Below are 26,810 nucleotides of genomic sequence, written 5' to 3' on the forward strand. Positions count from 1 at the left end.
AGAAAAGGTGGCAAGAATACACGGAAGATCTGTATAGGAAGGATAATAATATCGGGGATAGATTTGACGGTGTGGTCAGTGAGCTAGAGCCAGACATCCTGAAGAGTGAGGTTGAATGGGCCTTAAGAAGCATTGCCAGTAACAAGTTAGCAGGAGATGACGGTATCCCAGCTGAACTGTTTAAAATCTTGCAAGGTGATGTTGTCAAGGTGATGCATGCCATATGCCAGCAAATTTGGAAAACACAAGAATGGCCAACAGATTGGAAAAAATCAACTTATATCCCCATACCAAAAAAGGGAAGCACCAAAGAATTTCAAACTATCCAACAGTGGCGCTTATTTCACATGCCAGTCAGGTAATGCTCAAGATCTTGCAAGGTAGACTCCAGCAATTCATGGAACGAGAATTGCCAGATGTACAAGCTGGGTTTAGAAAAGGCAGAGGAACTAGAGACCAAATTGCCAATATCCGCTGGATAATGGAGAAAGCCAGGGAGTTTCAGAAAAACATCTATTTCTGTTTTATTGACTATTCTAAAGCCTTTGACTGTGTGAATCATAACAAATTGTGGCAAGTTCTTGGTGGTATGGGGATACCAAGTCATCTTGTCTGCCTCCTGAGGAATCTGTATAATGACCAAGTAGCAACGGTAAGAACAGACCATGGATCAACGGACTGGTTTCAGATTGGGAATGGAGTACGGCAGGGTTGTATACTCTCACCCTACCTATTCAACCTGTACGCAGAACACATCATGCGACGTGCTGGGCTTGATGAAGCCAAGGCTGGAGTTAACATCGCTGGAAGAAACATTAACAATCTCCGATATGCAGATGATACCACTTTGATGGCTGAAAGCGGGGAGGAGCTGAGGAACCTCATGACGAAGGTGAAAGAAGAAAGTGCAAAAGCTGGGTTGCAGTTAAACCTCAAAAAACCCAAGATTATGGCAACCAGCTTGATAGATAACTGGCAAATAGAGGGAGAAAATGTAGAGGCAGTGACAGACTTTGTCTTTCTAGGCGCAAAGATTACTGCAGATGCCGACGGTAGCCAGGAAATCAGAAGACATTTACTTCTTGGGAGGACAGCAATGACAAATCTTGATAAAATAGTGAAGAGCAGAAACATAGAATCATAGAATCATAGAATAGTAGGGCTGGAAGGGGCCTAACAAGGCCATCGAGTCCAACCCCCTGCTCAATGCAGGAATCCAAGTCAGAGCATCCCTGACAAATGGCTGTCCAGCCTCGTCTTGAAGGCCTCCAGTGTGGGAGAGCCCACCACCTCCCCAGGTAATTGGTTCCATTGTCATATTGCTCTTACAGTCAGGAAGTTTTTCCTGATGTTCAGCCGGAATCTGGCTTCCTGTAACTTGAGCCCATTATTCCGTGTCCTGCACTCTGGGATGATCAAGAAGAGATCCTGGCCTTCTTCTCTGTGACAACCTTTCAAGTACTTGAAGAGTGCTATCATATCTCCCCTCAGTCTTCTCTTCTCAAGGCTAAACATGCCCAGTTCTTTCAGTCTCTCTTCATAGGGCTTTGTTTCCAGTCCCCTGATCATCTTTGTTGCCCTCCTCTGAACCCTCTCCAGTTTGTCTGCATCCTTCTTAAAGTGTGGTGCCCAGAACTGGACACAGTACTCCAGATGAGGCCTAACCAGTGCTGAGTAGAGGGGAACTAGTACTTCCCGGGATTTGGAAGCGATGCTTCTATGAATGCAGCCCAAAAGAGCATTTGCCTTTTTTGCAGCCACATCACATTGTTGGCTCATATTCAGCTTGTGATCGACAACAATTCCAAGATCCTTCTCGCTTGTCGTGTTGTTGAGCCACGTATCCCCCATCTTGTAACTGTGCATTTGGTTTCTTTTTCCTAGGTGCAGAACTTGGCATTTATCCCTATTAAATGTCATTCTGTTGTTTTCTGCCCAGCGCTCCAGTCTATCCAGATCACTTTGAATTTTGTTTCTGTCTTCCAAAGTATTAGCTATCCCTCCCAATTTTGTGTCATCTGCAAATTTGATCAGCATTCCCTGCACCTCCTCCTCCATGTCATTAATAAAAACGTTGAAGAGCACTGGGCCCAGGACTGAGCCCTGCGGTACCCCACTCGTTACCTCTGCCCAGTTGGAGAAGGTCCCATTGAGAAGCACTCTTTGAGTCCGATTCTGTAGCCAACTGTGGATCCACCGGATCGTTGTTTCATCTAGCCCACTTTGAGCTAGTTTGCTCATCAGGATATCATGGGGCACTTTGTTGAAAGCTTTGCTGAAGTCGAGGTATATGATGTCTACAGCATTCCCACGGTCTACAAGGGAGGTGACTTGATCAAAAAATGAGATCAGATTTGTCTGGCAGGACTTGTTTTTGACAAATCCATGTTGGCTTCGAGTAATCACGGCATTGTTGTCAAGGTGCTTCCAGATGGATTGCTTTATGATCTGCTCCAGAATTTTCCCAGGGATTGATGTCAGACTGACTGGTCTGTAGTTCCCAGGTTCCTCCTTTTTACCCTTTTTGAAGATAGGGACAACGTTAGCCCTCCTCCAGTACACTGACAACAAAGGTCCGCATAGTGAAAGCAATCGTATTCCCCGTAGTAACCTATGGCTGCGAGAGCTGGACCATAAGGAAGGCTGAGCGAAGGAAGAGAGATGCTTTTGAACTGTGGTGCTGGAGGAAAATTCTGAGAGTGCCTTGGACTGCAAGAAGATCAAACCAGTCCATCCTCCAGGAAATAAAGCCAGACTGCTCACTTGAGGGAAGGACATTAAAGGCAAAACTGAAGTACTTTGGCCACATCATGAGAAGACAGGATACCCTGGAGAAGATGCTGATGCTAGGGAAAGTGGAAGGCAAAAGGAAGAGGAGCCGACCAAGGGCAAGATGGATGGATGGTGTCTGGAGGTGACAGACTTGACCTTGGGGGAGCTGGGGGTGGCGACAGCCGACAGGAAGCTCTGGCGTGGGCTGGTCCATGAAGTCACGAAGAGTCGGAAGCAACAGAACGAATAAACAACAAACTAAGCAGGACTTTAGTTGGATTCTACCCTTTTTGTATACATTATCAACTTTCATAAAAAATGAAGGAAATAAAAGAAATTCCTTACCGTAGTGACATCCAAAGGCAATATAAAGATTATGAGAAAACAAAGATGCCAAGCTAGTAGTGTTGCTACAATCACAAGCTTGTGTTGTTTTTTGAAGTCTCCATACCGATGTAGTATGACTAATGCCAGAAAGAAGACAACAACTATCTCAATGCCCAAAGCTGCACCACTCATTATTGTCCTCTGACTCCAACCAGGATGTATAGCTCATTTAGAAGAGGGTCACAGCTACAATAAAAAGAAAAAACATTTAATTAAATCTTGTGGGGTAGGTTGGCAATAAACATACTGACTATAATTCAGTGAGCATCTCTAGATACATGCAACAAGGGTTTCTTTCCCCAAAGCTGAATAGCAGCTCTCTCTCTTCCATCAGCTCACGTCACTGTGGCCAAGATCCAATGGAACATGCTTTTTTTGAATGCTGAGGGGGTTTGTGGCTTCACTTTATTAAACAGCCCACCTGTCACATTTGAAACTGAGAGGACTCAAAAGCAGCATAGGGGTCTGCTGTTCAATTCTGAAAGCTTTTAAAAATTCAGCTTGGGTTTGTCTCAACTAGCTCATTGGATTTTAGTCTGAGTCACCTACACATTTTCTTGCTTTATTCCCTAGATAGCAAAAATGCAGTAATCTAAAATGCTACTTTGAACCCCAGCCATAACGTGTAAAGCAGCTCAGGTGTTTAAGATTAGGCATATTAAAAGCCAAGCCAAAACATTACACAAGTCTTGTGTGACAACAGCACTGCAAGCAGATAACCACAACAAATGTGTAAAAACATGCTTCCCATCCATTACTGGGAAGTTATGTTATCTACTTAGGGTGCAATCCTATGCACATTTAGACAGAAGAAAGTCCTACAACTCTCAGCTATGCTGGCTGGGGAATGCTGGGAGTTGCAGGACTTTCTTCTGTCTAAACATGCATAGGATTGCACCCTTAGTGTGGTATTTGTCTTCCCTTGAAAAGAAGTCACTTAAGGGCTATTTATTCTTCTTCTAGAAAGAAAAACATGTTTTTCGCAGCAAGTATATTTATTGATCCAATGACTTTTATTATTGTTCAGGAATACAATTTCAGGGTTTTTTTATTCTGTTTCTACCACATTTATCTTGCCCTTCTTCCAGAGAGCTTGGACCAGTGTACATGGTTTCTCAGCTCCCCCTCATTTTTATCCTCACAACAAACCTATGAAGGATAGGTCTGGTCCACACTCTATGAGCTTCATAGTTGAGCAGGGATTTGATTCCAGGTTTTCTCAGTCTAACTCCAACACTGTGTCCAGTATACTACACTGGATCTCAAATTCATTTCAAACTTAGAAGTCTGCATATTGATTTGTGTTTTTTCCATTGTTTCAATCATGTTGTGAGCCATCTTTAGCGTATCATATTGTTGCAGAAAGGCAGTTAAAATTTTAAAATAATTAACAAACTCAAGAGTGACGGATCTAATTTAACCCTTCATTTATTCACCTGTGAAAGCCTATTAAGCAGTATGTATTGATTGTAAACTGCAATGATAGAAACAAGACACAGTTTGTTGTTTAGAGGCAGAACTGATCCAAGAAGTTCAGATCTGACAGCACATTTTTACTCCAGTTTTTACAACACAGGGCAAAGGTGATGGGAAAAAGCTAACCAAGGGTAGTCTTTAACAATAATTAAAAAGTGTGGTGAAATCGTTCACAAAAACTTATGCCAGAATAAATATGTTAGTCTTTAAGGTGTCACAAGGCTCTTTATTGTTTTTGCTGCAACAGCCTAGCACACCTACTTACCCCTTTGGAAACTATTTCAATGAATTGTAGGATGACACCTTAAAGAAACCCTCCATATCTGTAAGCTTCCATAGGAGTGTTGTTAAAAAAAAACCAGGTATAATACACACATACATATGAAAAATGTCAAAATTATATGTATGCTGATTCTTTTATTCCCATCCGGACTTCCAAGATGGAATATTAAACTGATACTGGAAATTCCATGTGGCCAAGAGGGCAACCCAATTCTGCTTTTTCTCTCCCCATCTCTTGTGTCATCTCTTTTTAGATTGCAAACTTGAGGGCACAAACTGTCTTGTTTTTATTCACCTGTAAACTCCTCTGTGAGCCTTTCTGAGTATAAGTGCTGTAAATAAAGAAATGAATGCATTTCACATCTTTTTCCTGCCCTGCCCCAAGTTTCCCTTTCAGAAGATGCTCTTTAAGTTCCCTGATTTGGAATGAAGTATTCAAAAGGGGTTCATGGCATCTGGCCCCATCACTTCCTGGCATATAGAAGGGGAAGAAATGGAAGCAGTGACAGATTTTATTTTCTTGGGCTCCAAGATCACTGCAGACGGTGACTGTAGCCATGAAATTAAAAGACGCTTGCTCCTTGGGAGGAAAGCTATGGCAAACCTAGACAGCATAGTAAGAAGCAGAGACATCACCTTGCCGACAAAGGTCCGTATGATCAAAGCTATGGTTTTCCCAGTAGCAACATATGGCTGTGAGAGCTGGACTATAAGTAAGGCTGAGCGCCGAAGAATCGATGCTTTCGAACTGTGGTGCTGGAGAAGACTCTTACGAGTCCCCTGGACTGCAAGGAGGTCAAATCAGTCCATCCTAAAGGAAATCAACCCTGAGTGCTCATTGGAAGGACAGATACTGAAGCTGGAGCTCAAATATTTTGGCCACCTAATGCGAAAAGTCCCTGGAAAAGACCCTGATGCTGGGAAAGACTGAAGGCAAAAGGAGAAGGGGACGGCAGAGGATGAGATGGCTAGATAGCATCACTGATGCAATGAATATGGACTTGAGCACGCTCCGGGAGAGAGCGCAGGACAGGAAGGCCTGGCGTGCTATGGTCCATGGGGTCACGAAGAGTTGGACACGACTGAACAACAATTCAAAAGGGGTGGTGGGTGTCACTGTTGAACATGCGCTATCACCCACCATGACCACTATTTCCTCTTCACACTTTGTGCCAGAACCTCTCTTTTTCAAATCCAGGCACATTTATGTATTTATTTTAAAAGTGTATAAACCGCCCTTCATCCACAAGATCCCACGTAGCTTTTCCTGATGTCCTAGTTTACTACATAGGGGAGAGAGACAGAGAGAGAGAGAGAGATAATGAGAGAGAGAGCGCTTTTACACGGGCGGAACCATTCAAATCCCACCCCACCCCTAGGATCTGACGTGGGAGAGACCAAAATTGTACTACCTAATCGTCTTCTACGCCTCATCTAAGCAAGCCACGGAATGACGCGGTGGCGGAGTGGATTGTGCCACTTCCGAGGATGCCGTTTCAAATCGTTCATCATGTTAAAAATACAACCACCGCCCTACAACTGAAAAGGCAGCACGCCAGGGGCAAAGGCCTCTGGTGTTCTACTTGCGGGGAGCCGTTTGCCTTAAGCCAAGGGCAGCCTTCAAAAGCGCTGCCCGCCGCGGCACAGCCCATTCGACCACCTCGTTCTGCCGCATGCGCGAACCGGGCAGTGAAGCGAAGCGAAGCGGGGCGAAAGCTGCGGGTCCTACGCCGGCCCCTCGGGACTCACTCAGCACTGACGCGGCCAGGCCTGTCCCCGCTCCATCGTTTCTCCGCCCGCCTCTCGCCCGCGCCTCTCAGCCGGAGCCGCTGCAGGGCCCCGCGCCCCGCCGCGTTCCTCCCCGTGCCCAAGCGGCGAAGGCCCGCTCCGGCTGCCCCTCAGTGGGACCCCTTCAGGCGCCGCTCCAAGGCCCCCTTCCTCAGGGAGCGGCCCGGCTCTCCGCAGGAACGAATTAAGCCGGCTGCCAGCCGAACCACGGAGGCGTCTGACATTTCCTGCTTCGCCCAATCACTCGCCGTCGTCACCTAGGCACGGCTCCTCCTCCTCCTCCGGCGCGTGAGGAAGCATGGGTAAAAAGGAGGCACCAACCAACCCACGCGGAGATATAGCCCCCCAAATCCCGCCCTTCCTTCACCATACGGGACTGCAACACCCAGGAGCCATTGCAGCATCCGATTTTGCCTTTTTGCGCGTGCGCAGGAATACGGTCAAAGGAGCTCCGTGGCACTACAACATCCAGGAGTCATTGCAACAGCGATTGTTCAATTGTTTTCGTTTATTATTGTTACTAATGGCTATGGCTGCGGTCCTGTATGCCGGGGGCGAGGAACGTGTGGCCTTCCAGATGTTGTTGGATTCCAACTCGCATCATCCGCAGCCACCCTAGACAGTGGTCAGGGATGATGGGAGTTGGAGTCCAGCAATATCTCCCAACTGCTTTCGAACTGTGGTGCTGGAGAAGACTCTTACGGGTCCCCTGGAGTGCAAGGAGGTCAGATCAGTCCATCCTAAAGGAAATCAACCCTGAGTGCTCATTGGAAGGACAGATACTGAAGCTGAAGCTCAAATATTTTGGCCACCTAATGCGAAGAGAAAACTCCCTGGAAAAGACCCTGATGCTGGGAAAGACTGAAGGCAACAGGAGAAGGGGACGGCAGAGGATGAGATGGCTAGATAGCATCACGGATGCAATGAATATGGACTTGAGCACGCTCCGGGAGAGGGCGCAGGACAGGAAGGCCTGGCGTGCTATGGTCCACGGGGTCACGAAGAGTCGGACACGACTGAATGACTGAACAACAACAACAATATCTCCCAACACTGTCTCGCGAGCCACATATTCTCTTTGTTGTTCAGTCGTGTCCGACTCTTCGTGACCCCATGGACCACAGCACGCCAGGCCTTCCTGTCCTGCGCTCTCTCCCGGAGCGTGCTCAAGTCCATATTCATTGCATCGGTGATGCTATCTAGCCATCTCATCCTCTGCCGTCCCCTTCTCCTTTTGCCTTCAGTCTTTCCCAGCATCAGGGTCTTTTCCAGGGAGTTTTCTCTTCGCATTTGGTGGCCAAAATATTTGAGCTTCAGTTTCGATATCTGTCTACCCCCAGGTAAATACACTTACCTTGGAGTAGTTCCCATAGGGTTTCATTGGTTGTACCTCGTGTTGGGATTATTTATAATGAAAAGCAGATAATACATTTCATTATTATTAATAATAATAAATAATTGCACTTAATGTGACTTAGTTCTTAGTAGGTATGCATAAATTTTTTCTGTTAATTCTTATTTTAAACTGAATACAATGATAGTTGCTGAAATACTAAGTCTGTGTAGCAAGTCTATATTCATGGAATGTATGCCTTATTGGGGAGAAGGGATGCATTTATTTATTTATTTATTTATTACATTTCTAATCTTCCCCAGATTATTTCTAATCTTCTGCGGGATTAATCCCGGATTAATCTCCGGGATTAATAATTAATTAATAATTAATTAATTATTTCTAATCTTCTCCGGGAGAGAGCGCAGGACAGGAAGGCCTGGCGTGCTATGCTCCATGCGGTCACGAAGAGTCGGACACAACTGAACGACTGAACAACAACAATCTTCCCCATAACTACTGATCTCCGGGCAGATTACAAACAGTTAAAGAACGAAAATCCCATAGAACAGTTAAAAATGTAAAATACAGTGCAAATATTTAAAAGAATAAAATACAACATAATGCAAAACTATAAACAGCACAGGAATCGATAACACAGTCATAACCTAGAACTAGTCTATGCAAAATCATCAGTAATTAATAATATTTATTAACATTTCTTAAAACCTCCAGTAAAATTGTTAATAGTAAAAGGGAAAAAAAAAAATTAAGGATGCAATCCTATGCATGTTTAGACAGAAAAAAGTCCTACAATTCCCAGCGTTCCCCAGCCGGGAATGCTGGGAGTTGTAGGACTTTTTCTGTCTTAAACATACTTACGACTGAGCCCTAAAGAAACAAACCTTCCAACGTAAGGTACTACAACTCCCAAGAGCCATTGCGAGCAGGGAGAACGTTAGCCCGGGCGGGTCGAGCGCGCGAGCCTCTGCTGTGTCGGCTTTCCGGAGCTGCGGCTGCGGGTTTCGTTGTGTTCTGTGCTGCAAGAAGGCGAGGCGAGGCGCGGGAGCCGGGAAAGCCGAGGGATCGGGGCCCCCAGCTCTCGATACATCATCCCGTTCGAGCGCCATGCACAGGTAAAGGCGGAGGGCAGCCGAGGGGCAAGGTGGTGCGGTGAGAAAGAAATACTGGGGGTGAGGGGATCCCGCCCAAAGCACACTGTGGCTTGCGCGCGCATTTGTTTGTCCTTCGGTTCTTCCAGTTAAAGGCTGCAGCCCGCAAATCGGGTGCAACAGCCCCGTTGGAAAGGGTTACGCCTGTAAGCCTGGGTAAAATTTAACATAAATCCTACTTGGAGTAGAGTCACTGGAATGAATGGGATTTAGACTAACTTAAGTCCCATTCACTTCAGTGGGTCTACTCTAAGTAAGACTTAGGTTGGATTTCACTCCTATGCACACATGTATGTTTCTTTAGGTTTTTCTCATGCATTTATACCCCTGTTGTTTAAAAGTCTGCCACCTGTGCTGTCAGCAAATGCAGAAACATTAGAATGGGTAGGCAGCTCCTGGATGCTGTCCAGAACTGTTACTCTGCCTGAGCATTTGCACACATTGCCAGGGGAAAATGTGGAAAATTGAGCAAACCTGTAGCTGTACTAAAGGACAGCTTCTTGTGTGGCTGCTTTGTGTGGCTTTGTGTGTTTTTCTTCTCTCCCTCTCTTTCAGACCAGTTGAAAATGTATATGTGGCAAGCTGATCAGCCAAACCATGAATCGGGAACATCAATCATGATTTGCGTGCTGAGGCTGCATTAGGAAATGTGGTGGTGGAGTACAAAAATCCTTTGTGCTTGTGCTGAAAGGTTTAGGCCACCCATTTTCTGCCTATGCACAATGAAGCAACATGTCATTTAGCTCCATACGCAAACAGGATTGCAGGGGTCAAGCAGACACATTCTGAATGCTGTCATGTGTTACCTTCTGCACGGGGGGGGGGGGAACGGATGTACTCATACTTGTGTGTGCATGCACACATACACACACACACATACAGCTACTGCCCATCATGCAGAAGGTTCCAGGTTCAATCCCCGGCATCACCAGGCGGGGCTTGAAAAAACCCTGCCTGGAGAGCCCACTAACACTCAGTGTCAACAATACTGGGCTAGATAGACCAAGGGCCTCACTCAGTATAAGGCAGCTTCCTATGTTCCTAGCTACATATGATTAGGCTTTATCCAGAGTCAGACTATCTAGCAGCCCATTGCACTCTACTGCAGCCTTCTCCCACCGGGCGCCCTCCAGATGTGCTGGACTTCAACTCCCACCAGCCCCAGCTAGCATGGCCTATGTTCAGGAATGCTGGGAGTTGTAGTTCAAAGCATTTGGAGGGCACCAGATTGGTGAAGGCTGCTCTGCTGCAACTGGCAGCAGGTCTCCAGTCCTGGCCTTTCCCAGCCTTGCTACGTGATGCTAGGGACTGGACCATCCAGAGGCAAAGCCGGTAGCCTCTCACAGAGCTATGGTCCCTCTTCACCCATCCATCCAGGATTTCCATCCAGCAACTCTGTGAACCCAAGGACTGTTCTTATGACAATTAAGACTTGTTACCAAAGGACAAGAGGGTGAATTTTTCTCCAAAACCAATATAACGATTGAATCACTACCTGAATGTCATCTTGTACTGTATTTACTGTGTGTATGGCGTTGGGTGGAGGGGTTGTTGGTGAGCAGGGTGTCTGATAGGTTTTTGTTTTTTTAGGCTGATTGGGACTTGTGTAAACTCCTTGTTAAGTTTAGTAACTTTTTTAAAAAAACAACCCTGTTTCTCTGCTTCCCCTGCCAGCTGTTGCCTCTGAGCTCCTGCCATTAGCAACATGGTCTTCTGGATTCGTCTGTGCTGAGGCAGTGCTCAGCACACCAAGGTGGCCTGATGGAGCCACCCGTACTGCAGCTTTCTGTAAGGGTTTGATTCCAGGGCACACTAATGAACCTGAGGTTATAGCCAGGCTTCCAGCAAGGAGGTGCTAAACAGTCCTGCATTTATGTGCATGCTCATGGCTGGAAAGCGTGACCACTGGCCTCCAGTAGTTTTCTGGAGGAGAAGACCACATCTCTGTCTCGTGTCATTTTTGAGAACTGCGATTTCAGGATTTATTTACAGCCACTTCTTCTGTTGATCTTCTGTCTCTGTTGGCATGTCTGCTGAAGAGCAACCATGGATAGCATATTAATATGGTGCAGCCGCAGGGCTTTTATCTCTTTGCAGGAGACATCTCCAGGAAATTCCAGATTCAGGCAGCAACGTCAGCATGGGTTTCACATGGGGATGGCATCCCAGCAAGACTTCAGAGCTGCTCTCAGGCATGGGGGTGTCTGTCCTTAAAGATAAACTAGGTAATGAGAACACCCCCCAGGAACAGCTGATGTGCATTAGCCCACCCCTAAAACGGCAGAAAGTGAAGGACACAGAGTTTGTGATCGCCCGCCGACCTAGGCTCCTTCGAGAGACAGCAGCAGGTAAAGAAAACCCCCTGTAAAAACACATTTAAGATTGCAGGGTCTAGCTTAATTGTGGGCAGAATTGTTAGCTCCCCATTTCAGTTTTGGCTCCTTTACTGTATGTAGAAAGCTTTGTGTTCATTTCTAGCTTATGCTTCTCTTCTAAGATAGGCTCAACATAATCCACCGGTTTCTGTGTGTGTGTGTGTGTGTGTGTGTGTGTGTGTGTGTAAAAAAGTGCCTTTATAACAGATGAAAAGAATTAGAAAGTGAACTTGATTTGGATCTGAAACTTGTGTATGTCCTCCCTGCCACTCTAATTGCCACGGGCAGTATTTGACTTTTGTAATGCCTAAACTTTCTTCCCCTTAACCTTGGTGAAAGTCTGCCTTCATCTGCAATCCTATGCCCTCTTACCTAGATGAAAGCCACATTGAACTCCATGGAACTTCCTTCTGAGTAGACATGTCTGTAGGATTGCGCTGGCTGGGGAATGCTAGGATTTGTATGACATTTTTCTGTCTAAACATGCATAGGATTGTGCCATTAATGACAACTGATGAGGAGCCAGGCAAGCCTTTCTGCAGAGGCATTCCCCAGCTGGGGTGCCACCACCAAAAAGAACCCTACCCTGGTGTCTGGAGCACTGGACAGCAACAAGGAGGGAGAAACACCCTTAAAATGGAAGCCGGATGTCATGGTTTGAAAAGTGGGTGCAAGAATAAGTTCTCCTCAACCTACTCACTGTGCATGTAACATGGGGAACAGAAACACCCCAAATCTTTGCTGAACAAGTGATAGTAGTACTGCTGTGTCCCCTTTAAGCAGTTGAAGGAAAAAACCAGTTGACTGGCTTTGGAATGCTTCACTTGCCTTTTCAGAATGCCGGCACAAATGAGCTTTAGAAGGCATTTAGGTGGGATTAGAGATGATGGTAGCTATGCATTTAGAGCTTGGTGATGTATATTTGGATGATATATACACACTACTACTTTTTATAGTTTATAAGGCGAAAACTAGTCTTTTAAATGTATGAAAACTGGAACCTCCTTTTTGTGTTAGAGATACTGTATGGGTTGGAGTTCTGTCTTATAAACTCATGTCTAAATGATGGGATAACAACATCATTTATTTTTCTATTCTAGGAATGTTTAACTTTTTATAAGTAGGCATGGGTTATATGACTTATCATTAGCATCAATTTATTTGTATGCTGCTTTTCTATGGCAAAACCACGCTCAAACTGGCTTACAGTAACTTGCACAATAAAACAGGGCAACATATCCAAATAATTCTATAAGGGAGCAATCCTCTGGCCACTAGAGGGCCATAGGATTTTTCAGTTTCTGGGAACCGAGGCCCAAGCCCTGGTTCTGAGCTCGGTTCCCAGAAACTGTGCTCCCCTCCCCTGCCCCCTTGTAACCAGTGTGGTTCTTCCTGGAGCACGGAGAGGGCGAAAAGGAGGCAGTCCTGGGAATGGGGAGGAAAGAAGACTGCAGAAGCCACTTTATGAGGCTTCCTCTGTGTTGTGCAGCCTCCCCCCATCCCACTCGGAAGTCCCTGGCTAGATGCGTGAAATCGCACATCTCACCAAAAATGCAGGGTGGGTGGAGCACAGAGGTGAGGATCGCCTCCGTGCTCTGGCCACCCTGGATTAGGTAGGCGTCAGCCTCCAAGTTCGGGGGGCTAAGGTCTATCTCCAAAGGATTGTGCCCTAACTGTTGCAAGTCATAACAAGATTTAAATAGTCATGCACATAGGCTAATGAAACATCTCACTTTCATAAACATACACTAAGATTAAACAATCCAATAATAATTTATAATGAGGCCAAGCTAATACAAAAACAATTTAAAAAACCCAAACAGCAGTGATAATGACAGCAGAGGCATCAACCTTTGTAGGTGGGGTCAGTCAGCGTCCCATCCTCCCAGGCCATGTGGAAATAATCCACAGAAGCAGGGGCAAGATCCTGCAGGAATCATGGCTAAGTGGTCTATTACAGTGCAATCCTATGCATGTCTGCTCAGATGTAAGTCCCACTAAGTTCAATGGAACCTGCTCCCAGGTAAGTCTGTATAGGATTGTTACCTTATAACAAACAGAAGCATGTTTTAAGTTTTTAACAAAAGTTATTTGTTCAGCTATTTTGCACTTCCTGATGAAGGAATGTTATTAATGAAAGGGTCTGCATTCAATCCATAAATAATGCCTTGCTTACACTACTGGTTTTTGAGAGCCTAATTTTAGGGGACACATTTTGTTGGATTATGCGTGTATACTCACAGAGACAGCACTTAACAATGCTCTGAAAAAAAAGATAATAGAACACAACTTTCCAATTGGAAAATCATGTTAAATATATAAAAAGAAATTAGATGATGAGCAACTAGATGAACTGTGGGGAAGTTTCAGAGCTTGTGTGCGTTAAAAGTTTGAAATATCGCAATTAAAAGGGTGTCATATTAATAACAATATGTATTATTTATTACACTGCCTTAGGGAAGTCAATGCTGTGAATATTTTATGTGTGGTGTAAAAGTCTGTAACATTCCTGCCCCCTTCCAGGTATTTCATGGGATAACTTGCCTGATGAACTGCTGCTGGAGATCTTTTCCTATCTGTCTTTGACTGATCTGCTAAAAGTTTCCCAGGTTTGCCGGAGATGGCACCGACTTTCGTAAGAACTTGTTCATTTCTAAAATGGATTTATGTATAAATGCTCAAGGAGCACCTTTTCTGTTAAATGGTTGCATAATAGTTTTGGTCTTCACTTGGCATTTATGTGGGTTTTGTAATATTATGTTGGACAGGCATTACATGTACAGAGGGTCTCTTTATTAGGTGTGATATGGTGAGACTTCAAAGACAAGTTCTGCAAGCCTTGATTCTCGGATAATAGTATGATAGTACACAGGGCAGGGAATAGCCATACTGTTGTTCCATCCTGCTCTTAAAACTGGATGACATATGGAAGAGAGATCCCTCTGCCTACAGAGAGCTTTTTCCATTTCTCAGCCAGAGTTATGGTCAACATGGGAGAGATGTGATCTGCTTCCATCTGAACACTGAAACTATGCAGATAGTTGTAAAAGCCAGTGCTTTTGCTCTCAGAATCAGGCTGCAGTCCTAAATGTGCTTGAAAAGGAAAGGTTCCTCCTGTGCATGCACCAAGTCATTGCTGACTCCTAGAGGGACGCCGCTCTCGCTGGCGTTTTCATGGCAGACTATAGCGGGGTGGTTTGCCATTGCCTTCCCCAGTCGTGACTACCTTTCCCCCAGCAAGCTGGGTGCTCATTTTACCAACCTCGGAAGGATGGAAGGCTGAGTCGACCTGAGCCGGCTACCCGAGACCCGGCTTCCACTGGGATCGAACTCAGGTCGTGGGGAGAGTTTCGGTTGCAATACTGCCGCCTACCACTCTGCGCCACATGAGGCTCACTAGACAGTAAACTCCTTTGGACACAATGGGACTTCTGTGGATTGGATTGCACTGTAAAAGCCTGCTAATGACAACATAGTTCCTGCTTAAGCTTTCAATGTATTTGCTAGCCACTGAACTAATTTCCTCCTTTTAGGGTCGACGAGTCACTCTGGCAGACTCTTGATCTTGCGGGTAAAATTCTCCTGCCAGGAGTGATTGGCCAGTTGCTGCCTTTGGGTATAACTGCCTTCCGTTGTCCAAGGTCCTGCATTGGGAATCCTCTCTTTAAAACAAGCAGGTAATCCATGTTCTGAAACAAAGGTACCCCCTTCCCTTTCTTTTCAGTGGCATTCTTGCCTTCTTTTCAGGCCCACGCCACCCCGTAATGAGCTGCAGAAAGGCAGTCTGTACCAGTGGACTAGGAACTGAAGAGAGCTCATTTTAGATCTTTTCACTGGGAACCAGTTGGTGTAATGCAGGGATGCAGAGCCTCAGGCCCAGGGCCCCAATCTGGCTCTTCAGAGTTCCCCAGTTGGCCACACCCCCTTTCTCCCAGCCTGCAATCATTTGGTGGTTTCCTGGCTTTTGTGCAGTTTTTCCCCATTCTAAAAGGTCGAAATGCTTCTCCTAAGGCTTAGTTACTGATAGTAGGAGCTTCAAGTTAAAATATGCTAGTATTTGTGGCCCCATCCCCTTTTGCCTTCAACCCCGCCCACCACTGGAATGCAGCCTCTAAGAGTTTCTCTGAAATGGAAAGATTTTCTCAGCCTTGGACTGAAGGGGGTTCAGCACTCCTGGTGGGAATGACTTGGGTCTGGTTCTGGGAAAACCATTCAGAGTCAGATCCCTGTTTACTCACAAGGCTTGCTGTGTGACCTGGGAAGTTCTTTCAGCCTAACCTACCATGGCCCCTTTGATATTAGCAGCTGCCCTGGGCTTGTGAGGGCTGATTTGATTCTTTAAATATCTGTGATTCGTTTTGAATATATCCTGGATCTACACATGCAAGAGAAGGAGGTGGTGCAGTGGATTACACCACTCCAGGCTGTAGGTGGGGATTGCATGTTTGAATGCTCCAAACATAAAGCAGACCTACAAAACCTTTCCTGTAAGTAGTAACCAGTGTAGCAGGGAGTGGGCTAGGCCAGAATCTCTGATGTTATACAGTAGCTTTTTATTTGCAGGGAGTTCTTTTGTGCAGGGAAAGCATTCAAAAACATAGTGCACATCTAGAGATGTGAAGGCCTGTAAAAATTCAGAGAGAAAAACTGTATTTGGTTCCCCAAGTACTGTTATTATCACCATCAGTTTCTGGGAACACTGAAAAAAGCTCCTATGAAATATGTTCTCATTTGGAATGAATGAAATGCTTTTAAAGACAAGGTTTATTTGCTCAAAATGTGTACATTTTTATGTAGGACAATATTTTTTGTCTTACGTATTTTTATGTAAGACAATATTTTTATGGAAGACAATTATGTAAGGCATTGAAGAATGGTAATTCCTATGTGTACTGCAAGTGTAACACTCAAGCGAGAGTTGCATTTCTACACGACAGGGTGGTGCTGCCATCTTCATGAGAGGGCTTTCATTGCTTGTGAATTGCTGCTCGCATTCTTCTGATGACCTTTGAACTAGTTTGGAGATACTAAAAAAAAGTACCCTGCATCTGCTGTCCTTTTGACCTGGTCCTTTCTTTGTGGTTGACCTTTTCACCTTTCTCCCCTCAAATGACTGACACTAGACACCCTGCGACAGACTATATACACTGTGAATGTTTGAGGCCTATAGAGACAAACCCAGGCTTAGAGGCCTGGGTTCCTTTTGTTGGGAGGGGGAATCCCTGAGAGGAGTAGTTTCATTTCCCTGGTTAAGTTTCAGTTTCATTTCCCTAGTTAAGCTTCATTTCTTCAGGTTTGAAACAGTACTTTTGGTTTTGAGGGAGGAAGGTATAAAAAGAGAGAGTCAGAAAGACCAGAGCTGTAAGAGCAGAGTCAGGGAGACCAGAGCCTGAAGAGGGAGCAGGAAGAAGCAGCCTGGAGAAGTCTTAAGTACAGTTAGGGTAAAGGAACTTGCATTTTGTCACTTTTACTTTTTCTTAATGCTTTTGGTATCACCGAGGACTATTCTGTAAATACCTTTAGTTGTGATTTGCTTGCTTTAATTTACCAGTAAACTGTTGTGGTTAAATCCTGTGTCAATCACCCCACGCCTACAGCCTAAACCCTATGTTATTGGAAAGGGGAAGGTAAAAGAAGGAAGATGGGACTCTTAAGGAGGCAAGAGATCCTTAAGGAGTTGTTCAGGGGGTCCAGGTCAAGGGTGGAACCCTGACATACACTTTTTCACAGTTAAATGTTTTCAGGGTGGTTATAAAGTGTTAAGTTGATATCAAAATGTGCTGCTGGTCCTTAATATTGTGACAGTATGAGAGCAATTGTTTTTGTTCAAATAATACACTTTCTTTTCTTTATGATGTAATTTGTGGTTTCTCTTCCTATGTCTTACTTCCTACCAAATAGTATGTGCTTAGGTAGCATAGGGTGCAGCTGTTTGCTACTCTGTCTGTCTGTCTTTCTAGAATTGGGTAAATTCACAACTTTGCTTGTATAAAACTAGGCCATTTATACATTTGAGGCTGTGGTTCTACCTGGGAGTAAGTTCTACTGAACAGAGTGGGTTTTCTGAGTAAACATGCATAGGATTGCTCTGTAAATTTTATGAATACACCAAATAGTACAATTTTATATTTGACAATTACATTATGATGCATTTGATGTTGTTAAAGCAGTAAAATAAGTTTAGGTTTGATAAGAAATTAAGTATTGCCTATATTTAAACATCACCAAAATTTGGTGTGTGTGTGGGCGGGGGGGTTGGGGAGGAAAAGGGACACCAGCTTTTTTCCCATGGGTTCAAAATTTCTGGAAATGTTAACTTTACACACACAGCCAACAGTCTGAAGGGTTACTGCCCATTCTGCTGCTGCAGGATTTTGCCACTTTATTCTATTGCATGTGTAGATGGAGTTCAGTAAACAAATGAAGCCACTTTGCATATTAACAGATCAAAAATTCTTTCTATATGCTCTTGAATTATTGCAAATTAAGATAGGTTTACTGAATGTTTAAATATTTGGACAGTGCTTTCTTTAAAAATTGTATTCTAAAATTCATTTTGCTTTTCTTCATCTCCCCTCCTGTGTTCAGACCTCTTTGGGTACAACATATGGATCTATCCAATTGTACCATAAAAGTTGCAGATCTTCAAAGTATTCTCAGCAGGTGCCAGAGCCTACAGAACCTCAGCTTGGAAGGGCTTGTGCTTTCTGATGACTTAATTAAGTGAGTTGGCTAAGAATTCTTTAATGTTCTGCACAAGTAGACCTTGCCAAATTTAAAACTATGCTCAGAATCTGAGGCTTTTTAGAGATGCAAGGATGAACAGATGCCTTGACAGGACTGGGTTAATTCTTGCAAAATATAGTTTAATCCACATATCGTGGCATCTGTCTGTTATGCCCCTCATGGAGGACTCCTCCTCTGAGGAGGAGCTGGAGCTCCCAGAGACAGCCAACACTAAGGGGCCACCCATAGTAGGAGACCTGGGGATGCCTGGGCCCTCAAGGGAGATGACTGTGGTTCCATCCCCACAGGAGGAGAGGAGTTCCGCCTCTAAGGCAGAGGCTGGGCGACCATCTAGCCCCAGGAGTGTCGTCACCTCAAGAGCCAATCCAGTAGGGCTCTTTTAAGGAGAAGTGCTCAGACAGAAAGAAGGACTCCTCAGAAAGAGGGGACTTCTTGGGAGCAAGGCCTGTAACAAACTGCAGCTGAGCCCTGGACGGGGCTCAGGAAGCTCTGGCAATATAAGCCTGCAGTATCAGCCTAGCCATTGCTGGAAACCGTGTTTTCTACCAGCCCCAGTGCCTTGTACATTGCTCCGTGATCGAACCTTCGTGCTACTGACCTTGGACTCCTGCTTGACTTCTCAGACTGTGTATTGTATCTGACTTCTTATCTGTGTTTTGACCTTGGCTGCTCTTGAGACCTCTTCTGTATCTCTTCCTCTTGCCTAGTCAAACTGTGACCTTGACCATTACCTCTTCATTGGTTTGCTTTTGGATTGTCCCTTAGGTTAACCTAACACTGAGCCCTGATCCAGCCATAGCAGGACACTGTCTGTCTATTTATTTTTAATTATCACACATTATTATACTGCTCAATGGCTGAAGCTCTTCAGGCGGTTCACAACAATTAATATCATACGATACAGTATAAGATACATTATAAAAACTTAATGTATAAAACTCCAGCATAAAATGAAGTAGAAACCAGAATAAAACCTAGCAGCAATGCAGAGATTTAAAATACAATGACAGATTTAAATCAACAGAGCTGAAAGACTAAAATGTTAAAATGCCTGTGACGATAAAAAGGTCTTCACCTGGCGCCAGAAAGAGCATAATGTAGGCGCCAGGTGAGCCTCTCTGGGAAGCTCATTCCGCAACTGGGCTGCCACAGCAGAAAAGGCCCTCTTTTGGCAGGGGCTCCCTGAGAAGGGCCGCTGAGGATAATCTTAGGGCCCAAGCAGGTACATGAGGAGACGGTCCTTCAGGTAGCCTGGCCCTAAGCTGTTTAGGGCTTTGAATGTTAACGCCAGCACTTTGAATCGGGCTGAACAGGAACTGGCAGCCAATGCAGATGGAAAAGTACTGGCATAATATGATCACACTGGCCAGTCCCTGTTAACAACCTTGCTGCCCTATTTTAGACCAGCTGAAGTTTCTGGACTGTTTTCAAAGGCAGCCCCACAAATAAGGTATCTATCTATCTATCTATCTATCTATCTATCTATCTATCTATCGATCGATCGTATATTCATAATTGCTCACAGTCTGGTAACTTCCCATTTAGACTATTGCAACATGGTATACATGGATTGGCCTTCCTTTAAAAAATGGTTCAGAAACTGCAGTTGGCCCACAATAGGGCAGCACGATTATTAATTGGGACTGGGCCATTCAACTATATTATGCCTCTCATAAAGCATAGTTTAAACCAGGAGTGGGAGACCTGTGGCCCTCCAGATGTTGCTGAACTCTGCATCAACCCCAGCCCCCATGGGCAATGGTCAAGGATGTTGGGACTTGTAGTCCAACATCTGGAGAGCCACAGGTTCCCCACCCCTGGTTTAAACTAACCAGAGTTCTCCCAAATTGAGATGCCATGGATGCTGGCATGGAGATTTACCTGGTGATCGGGCAGCTTAATTCTTGGACACTGTTGTCTGTTTTTCCCTTTCAGAAATATAGCTCAGAACTCCAGCTTAGTGCGACTGAATCTCTCAGGATGCGCTGGCTTTTCTGCAGAAACTTTGGAGATGACTTTGAACAGCTGTCCCAGGTAATAAAAGTTCACTGACAAAAGTTCACAGGAAACAACTATGAATTTAGCACCGGCACTGGATTTGTAGGCAGAACTGATAATGCCAGTGCAGAGATCTGTGTGTGTGTGAGAGAGAGATGCCACTTCAGGTGCAATCCTATGCATGTCTGGACAGAAAAAAGTCCTACAGCTCCCAGCATTCCCCTGCCAGCTATGCATGGGAGTTGTAGGACTTTTATCTGCCTAAGCATGCATAGGATTGCACCCTTGGCGTGTTTTGTTTCCATTTTCACTCCAGTGTCCTTCTGCTGAACTATAAACTGCATTTTACACACAAAAGGGAGTTTAGAATGAGTTGCTTTTCAGACTAGAACCTAGGTGTCTACTCGAATGAAAATGAAAACACAGTGCAGCCCACTAGGCAAGCATTGATGGTGGGTGGAGGGGGTTAATTTGATCAGTTTTATAAAGAGACTGGTATCTAAGTTGGCAAATACATATTCCTCTTCCCTCAACCTGTTCATTCCTAGTCTGCTTTTAAAGTGGACATTCCATTCCAGTTATCACCATTATCTCACTTTATTGGTAACGAACATTTCACCCACTTCTGGTCAGGTACAAGCTAGTACAAATCCCATTCTTTTCCCTGTAAGCTAAAATCTGAGTGGGATTTTGTTATTTGGTATTCTTGGATCAGCCATGATTCTAATGTGACCTAACAAGAAGCAGTGCCCTGCTGGACCCAAAGGTTCCTCCCATCTTGAATTAAGTTTCAGCCTCTGGCTAGCCAGATGTTTGAGGAATCCCACGAGCAGGACATGAAGGCAACAGCCCCCCCCCCCAACCCCATTGCTCCCCTTTGGCAGACAGCTATCCAGAGTCTCTTTGTTCAGAGGTAGTCATTGATAAATCATCCTGCATAGATTTGTCAAATCCCCTTTTAATGTCATCTCCACTTGTGGCCAGCATCACAGCTTGTGTCAACAAATTCCATGAGTTAATTACGCATTTTGCCGGGAACTTCTTTTGCCAGTCCTGAATCTACTGCCATCCAATTCCATGGGTAACCCTGGGTTTTGCTGTTGTTTTAAATGGGTTATATCCAACATTCCAGCAGTACAGCCTTCCCCAACCTGATGTCCTCCAGATATGTTGGATTGCAGTTGCCATACCAGCTGGGAATTATGGGAGTTGCAATCCAAAATGCCTTGCTGGGGAAGGCTGCACCAGCAGAAAAATTACAAGAGTTGGCATTGTTCCGCTATAGCGGTTCAACAGTTGCTAGCGGAACAATTAGCACAACTACCAGAAGCAACACCTAATGAAGGTGTTGCATAATACCTAATGTGTTATGCAACACCTCACACAAGCGGAATCAAAGTCTTGGATTTGACACATGCAAGGATGAAAACAGGGTTTCCACAAGAGGTAGAAGCTTTGCACTACCGGACTGACCTTGGTGGATATGGTCCAATGTTTGCTAAGTAGAAAACATCACAGACGTCTTCAAGTTTGGTTCGTAAAGCCTTTAAAAAAAATTTTGTGCAGCACCTAGGTATTTCAGATACTTCCTAAGTAATAAGTCAATCAAGATGTATTTTAAATGTATATTTTCTCCATTTCCACACAGGCTAGAAGAGCTGAACTTGGCGTGGTGCGACTTCACAACTGATCATGTGAGAGCAGCAGTCAATCATATTCCTCCCAAACTAACACATCTAAACCTCAGTGGATATAGGCAGAATCTACTGATGTCAGGTGAGAAATCAGATTTGGCTTGAAATAGCTAGCTCAGGTAACCTACCATTCACTTGGTGGGAATAATTAAAAAAGCTGCTCCCTTTCCATTGGGGTCTAGGTCAGTCTGTACTCCTGGGATTTCATTTTCCATCATAGTGGAAATCAACACTTAAGTTTTGGACAATGCCTTAACCCAACTTCTAACAGACTTACCTAAAGTAAGTAATGTACATTGTGGACAGGGAATACACGCACATGTTGCTTCTGCCTGCAGTGGCTTCCCCAGTCTCTTTAGAAGACAGGGTAGTTTCATGTATGCAGATAGAGTAGCTCTTTCCCCTAATGAGCATGAGAAAGATGTAATGGTACATTTTTCAGCAGATATCAGTCTTTCCCAAGCTGGTGCCCTCCAGATGTTTTGGACTAGAACTCCCAGCATTCCTGACCATTGGCCATGCTAGATTTCAATGAGACTTGAAGACCAAAATATCTGGAGGGTACCAGGTTTGGGGAGGCTGCATTGCATCATAGGAAACTTCATTATACAGCGTCAGACTATTGGTCTGTCTAGCTCAGGAATGTCCACACCAGGGATGGGCAACCTTTTTTCTGTTAAGGGCCACATTCCCTCATGGGTAACGTCGGGGGCTGCATGTCGACAGCAATCAACACTGAAGCCAGCGGTAGGTAGGGCCAGGGCCAGGGCCAAAAGCGAGTGGCCCTGGCCCTACCATTTCTTTCTCCTTCCTCCTCCTCATGCAGTGCATTGCCAAGGAATGAACAGATCATGTATGCTAGAGGTGTGAATTGATTACATGCAGGGGGCTTTTGAAACTAGGCCGAGGGCTGCATGCAGCTGTAGGACCACAGGTTGCCCACCCCTGGTCTACAATGACTGGCAATAGCTCTCAGTGACTGGCAGTAGGGTTTCAAACAGGAACCTTTTCCAGCCCTACCTGGAGTTGCCAGGGATTGAACCTGGGACTTTTGCATGCAAAACATGTGGTCTGCTAGTGAGCTACAGTGTGAGTTGCTACCAGAACATTCTGACTTGTAACCAGGGATGCACCGAATCAGACGGTACCTTGCCCGCTTGGCTGTGTCCTTGGAGCTGCTGAAATAGCTCTGCATAAAGAAAGTAGCAGCCTCATGTTCTCCTCAACACATGCCCGGTTCTCTGGATCAGGTTTATGGCACTTCCAGAAGGCTCCCGTACGGGCTTAAGTGGCTTGTGGGTGGTGGCCTAGGCCAGTGGAAAGGTCATCTGAACAGACAACTTCCTTTGCAACAGAATCAGTGTTCTCTGAATGATTGTACAAATGGCAAGTCTGTGGCTTCTTGTGGACTAAAAAGGCTTTTTTAAATCAAGGAATCCAATTCCATTCCAGAAATAGTGCTGGAAGCTGAGTATATGGAAAGTCTGCTGTGCTTTTCTAATACAGTAAATATTTTAAACTGAAGCAAAATTTCAAGAAGTTATTTCAGTAGACATGTATGTATAGCTCAGCCTTGCCCAACCTGGTCCCCTCAATATTTCAGACTACTATTCCCATCAGCCCATGCCACCATGACTAAGGCTGAAGAATGATGGGCACTGTAGTCTAAAACATCTGGAGAGCACTAGGTTGGGGAGGGCTGGTATGTTGCAGGTGTGTGTGTGTTCAACTGAGTAAATTAAAGCTAATTTTATAAAGGCTTTTCTTTGTAGGTGAAAAATGTACTGCTTATTGATGTGTGATCAGATGATTGTATTTGGCTTTTCATTTCAGATGTTAAAACATTACTAGAGAGGTGCCCCAGTCTAGTCCATTTAGATTTAAGGTAAGCATCGTAGAGTGTTAGCAAACATTTCTGCTTTGTATCTCGATGGAAGTACTGAGTTCCAGAATAAATTAAGGCCAACAGTACTACTTTGAGTCAAAACAGAGTCATTTAGCATTTTAAAAAGGAATTTTATACCTAGAAGCATTTTACATGCACTGCATACTCCTTCTGATGTTACTAAATGGATGGGGGTTGACTTTCATTGACTCACTTTCCTTTCATAAAACATCAACTCACATAGATCTCTTCTTCTTCCAAGCTCATTTTCTACACAAGAGTCAGGATTGGCAATAAATGTACTTAGAACCAGATTTATGCTAAATGTTCTTTTATTCTATTACCTGATCAGTTTTAAATATTTGGAAACTGGAGTTCTTAAATACTTTCATTACAGTGACAGTGTTATGTTGAAGCCTGAGTGCTTTCAGTACTTCCACCAGCTGACTTATCTTGAGCACTTGGGTCTTAGTCGGTGCTATCAGATACCTCCTGCAGCCTTACTGTGAGTAAAGTTTTGCTATTCCAAACTTATTTTTGTAAACTGTATTTTGACTGCACTCCTAAGCACAATTACTAGAGAGCAATTCCCACTAAACTCAGTGGAACTTTCTGAATCAATATACTTAGGACTGAGTTGTTCATTATATTTCAAAGCAAAAGCATGTGGCTCGTGATAGCACATGGTGGTTAAAGATGCCAGAAGTTCACATAATAATTACTTAACATCATCCACCAAATGATGTTCACCCACTGACACTGAAGGACCCTATTCTGCACTTTTCTGTAGATTCTGCTATGTGGAGCTCTTTACTAATATTTGTGAGAATAAGGGGAGGTATTCTGCTCTGACCTTCCAGTGATGGGAGGTTATTCCACTACGTTAAAAACTCTTCTGGAACCTCCTGTGGAGTTGGGGGGTGGGATCCACTGTGCCTCCCCAAGTCTTCCAGGTATTCCTCCTTTGGGGGCAGGCCCTCCTATTTTTACCCCTTTGTCTTCATATTTTGTTTTCTCCACAATTGTAGGCCACCAGCACCCCCCTTTCAGAGTTGTCTGCTCATCACCTCCTTAACTTCTTCTGCCTGTCGGCATGGCAAAAGGCCCAGTCTCTGCCAGGGCTCCCCAGATACTAAGTGGAATAGTAACAAACTATATCCGTTTCTCTTCATTAACAAACCCACCGTTCCCCCATCAGCTTTTTACATTTTCTAGCCTGTTACATCACACCTTTTTCCTGAAACCCCTTAGGTTGGAATCCTATACCCACCTGCCTGGGAATAAACATCAATGAACTCAATGAGACCTGTTTCTGAGTAAACAAATAGGGTGGCACTGTTAAGGAATTTGCCTTGTAACAAGTGAAGAAAACATGCTTAAGTGTTAAAATAATACTGCAAAATATACACATGGATGAGAGGCCCCTTCTCTTACTATCTAGTGAAGGCAGCAAGCAAGACACACCACAGGCCAAGACAGACAACCTACCTGTGCTGGGGTGGTCATCCGTTACCATGTCAAGTTGTCAGGTATAGATGGGTGGTAAAAATGTTCATCTATAACTACGTATTCTGTATCTTGTCTATCCCCAACATTCTAATGCTGGGAAAGATTGAGGGGAGAAGGGGACGGCAGAGGATGAGATGGCTAGATAGCATCACCGATGCAATGAATATGAACTTGAGCACACTCCAGGAGAGAGCGGAGGACAGGAAGGCCTGGCGTGCTATGGTCCGTGGGGTCACGAAGAGTCAGACACGACTTAATGGCTGAACAACAGTAAATTCTTGTAAATAAGCTTAGAGCTGTCCTTAAGCAAATTTAATTAGATGGTTTCTACCCTCTTAAATATGTTCCACTGATTACAGTAGCGCCTACTTTAAGGAAGGGTAGTTAGGGCCTTCACTGTATGGTGTATGCTGCTACTCATTCTGTATTTCAAAAATGAAAACTATGTAGCAACCAACTGTTGTTTTCACTTAAAGTTTCCTTTTCCATTGTAGTGATCTTGGTGAAATAGCTACGCTCAAAACACTCCAGGTTTTTGGAATAGTGACTGCCAGCTCCCTACAACTTCTAAAGGTGACACTTCCTCATATAAAGATCAACTCCTCCCATTTTACACCCATTGCAAGGCCCACCATCAGCTGCAAAAAGAACCAAGAGATTTGGGGAATCCACTGCAGACTGAACTTGAAAAATCCAGTTGGCCTTTAACAGGGCTTGAAAGACATTTTCAGCTGTCATCATGTCTCAAGGCCTGGACTGAGGAGTTCTGAAGTTGTTTAACTTTGTAACTTGCAGCGCAGTCCACAACTACTTAAACTGACAAACTCAGTTTAGGGGCAAGCTCTATCAAGTGGTTTATCAATTATCATTGTATTTTCATTTTTTTTTAATGAAATCATGCCAATCATGTACAAATAGTTGATGTTTAAGCAACCTGGGATGCCTGCTGCTGCTATTTTAAAACAAGTGTGACTGTTAGATAATAAACTCAAGTTTTCATGTACTCTATTTGTTACCTAGTTCAGCTATTCCTGTGGGAGTGTATTGCTGAAAACAGTCATATATAATATTGCTGGACTGCTGTAAGAATGTGACTTCAAGTTTTAAGTACAGCCATCTTCAGTTACTTTTTAGTATGTGTTTAAGATGCAACATTAATGTGGCCTAGAGAATCATTACTTCTTTGGTAGTTCACAAGGTCTGCCGATACCAGCATCTTATCACTACAAGAATACAATAGCTACTGGCATCTTGGAGAGGAAGCGTCCTTTGCAAAGTCTCCATACTTCCTTACCCAATTGAAATATCTCTGCAGCGGTAGTAGAAATGCAGACATAAAGTATTAAGTTGGTACAGGACTAAACTGCTTTTAAGATGAATGTGTGAAATGGG

At 44.4% G+C, this 26,810-nt stretch overlaps 2 protein-coding genes across 12 annotated transcripts in view; one reads left to right on the forward strand and one right to left on the reverse strand.

Annotated features, from left to right (window-relative positions):
- LMBRD2 (LMBR1 domain containing 2) overlaps positions 1-6,964 on the reverse strand; it is a 39,506-nt gene extending 32,542 nt beyond the window's left edge. For 4 of the 6 annotated variants that reach the window (XM_084833060.1, XM_084833064.1, XM_084833063.1 and 1 more), the window contains exons 1-2: positions 6,667-6,964; positions 3,118-3,345 (exon numbers count right to left, since the gene is read on the reverse strand). In XM_084833060.1, coding sequence (XP_084689186.1) covers positions 3,118-3,291 — 174 coding nt within the window. In that variant the 5' untranslated portion in view covers positions 3,292-3,345; positions 6,667-6,964. Of the gene's footprint in view, positions 1-3,117; positions 3,346-6,058; positions 6,201-6,329 lie in introns of all 6 variants that reach the window. The other 2 variants (XM_084833061.1, XM_084833062.1) reach the window with 2 other exon arrangements.
- A 2,013-nt stretch (positions 6,965-8,977) lies between these two features.
- SKP2 (S-phase kinase associated protein 2) lies at positions 8,978-26,795 on the forward strand. 6 transcript variants are annotated; one of them, XM_084833058.1, is made up of 11 exons: positions 8,978-9,174; positions 11,289-11,558; positions 12,077-12,249; positions 14,109-14,220; positions 15,119-15,262; positions 18,174-18,308; positions 20,268-20,366; positions 21,979-22,106; positions 23,858-23,909; positions 24,307-24,414; positions 25,913-26,543. In XM_084833058.1, exons 3-11 carry the CDS (start codon positions 12,090-12,092, stop codon positions 26,124-26,126), a joined length of 1,152 nt encoding a protein of 383 aa, XP_084689184.1. In that variant the 5' UTR covers positions 8,978-9,174; positions 11,289-11,558; positions 12,077-12,089; the 3' UTR covers positions 26,127-26,543. The 6 variants fall into 6 exon arrangements, with proteins under 6 accessions (XP_084689184.1, XP_084689182.1, XP_084689180.1 ...); XM_084833056.1 differs by having other exon boundaries at positions 11,308-11,558; XM_084833054.1 differs by lacking the exon at positions 12,077-12,249 and adding an exon at positions 25,351-25,438 and having other exon boundaries at positions 11,308-11,558; positions 25,913-26,425.
- Positions 26,796-26,810: the final 15 nt, after the last annotated feature.

This window comes from Heloderma suspectum, chromosome 2 (genome assembly GCF_057233095.1).
Source record: "Heloderma suspectum isolate Gila_16-S chromosome 2, 16-S_ref, whole genome shotgun sequence".
In the NCBI taxonomy this organism is placed as follows: Eukaryota; Metazoa; Chordata; class Lepidosauria; order Squamata; family Helodermatidae; genus Heloderma; species Heloderma suspectum.